This window comes from Acanthisitta chloris, unplaced genomic scaffold (assembly GCF_000695815.1).
Source record: "Acanthisitta chloris isolate BGI_N310 unplaced genomic scaffold, ASM69581v1 scaffold29422, whole genome shotgun sequence".
Classification (NCBI taxonomy): Eukaryota; Metazoa; Chordata; class Aves; order Passeriformes; family Acanthisittidae; genus Acanthisitta; species Acanthisitta chloris.
This window is the reverse complement of record NW_008659230.1, coordinates 5,117-5,484: the sequence shown is the minus strand read 5'-3', so window position 1 is coordinate 5,484 and position 368 is coordinate 5,117. Positions and strand designations below refer to the sequence as shown.

Below are 368 nucleotides of genomic sequence, written 5' to 3'. Positions count from 1 at the left end.
CCCCAATGGCTGCTCTTCCTTTCCAGAAGGACAAAGTTGAGCACCACTTGGGCTCAGCATCTCACTTTGATTCCTCTGCTGCTCTCCCCTCCCAGGGGGACACTGTATGTGACACCTTTTGGGCTCAAGTTCTCTGATCCCTCCCTGTCCCTTTCCACAGGTGAACACAGAGCGTGTGGAGGTGAAGTCCCAGGGGATGAACCACGTGGAGGGTGGTTGGCCCAAGCAAATTGACCCATTTAACACAGAACAGACCACCCGTCTCAGGGAGGAGGCAGAGAGAGATGAGAGCTACATCAGAGCCACCCTGCGCCTCGGCAGCGTAAGGCCCTGCCCCTGCTCCCCCCCCCAGCCCCCCAGGACCCCCA

General features: G+C 59.0%; 1 protein-coding gene across 1 annotated transcript in view; it reads left to right on the top strand.

The window, feature by feature from the left end:
• The window catches only part of DNAI2 (dynein, axonemal, intermediate chain 2), a gene marked incomplete at its 3' end in the record, with an annotated part of 4,462 nt that overhangs the window by 630 nt on the left and 3,464 nt on the right, over window positions 1–368 (top strand). Inside the window, exon 2 of the mRNA XM_009069325.1 lies at window positions 161–322. Within this exon, the coding sequence (XP_009067573.1) occupies window positions 161–322 (162 nt within the window). The remainder of the gene's footprint in view (window positions 1–160; window positions 323–368) is intronic.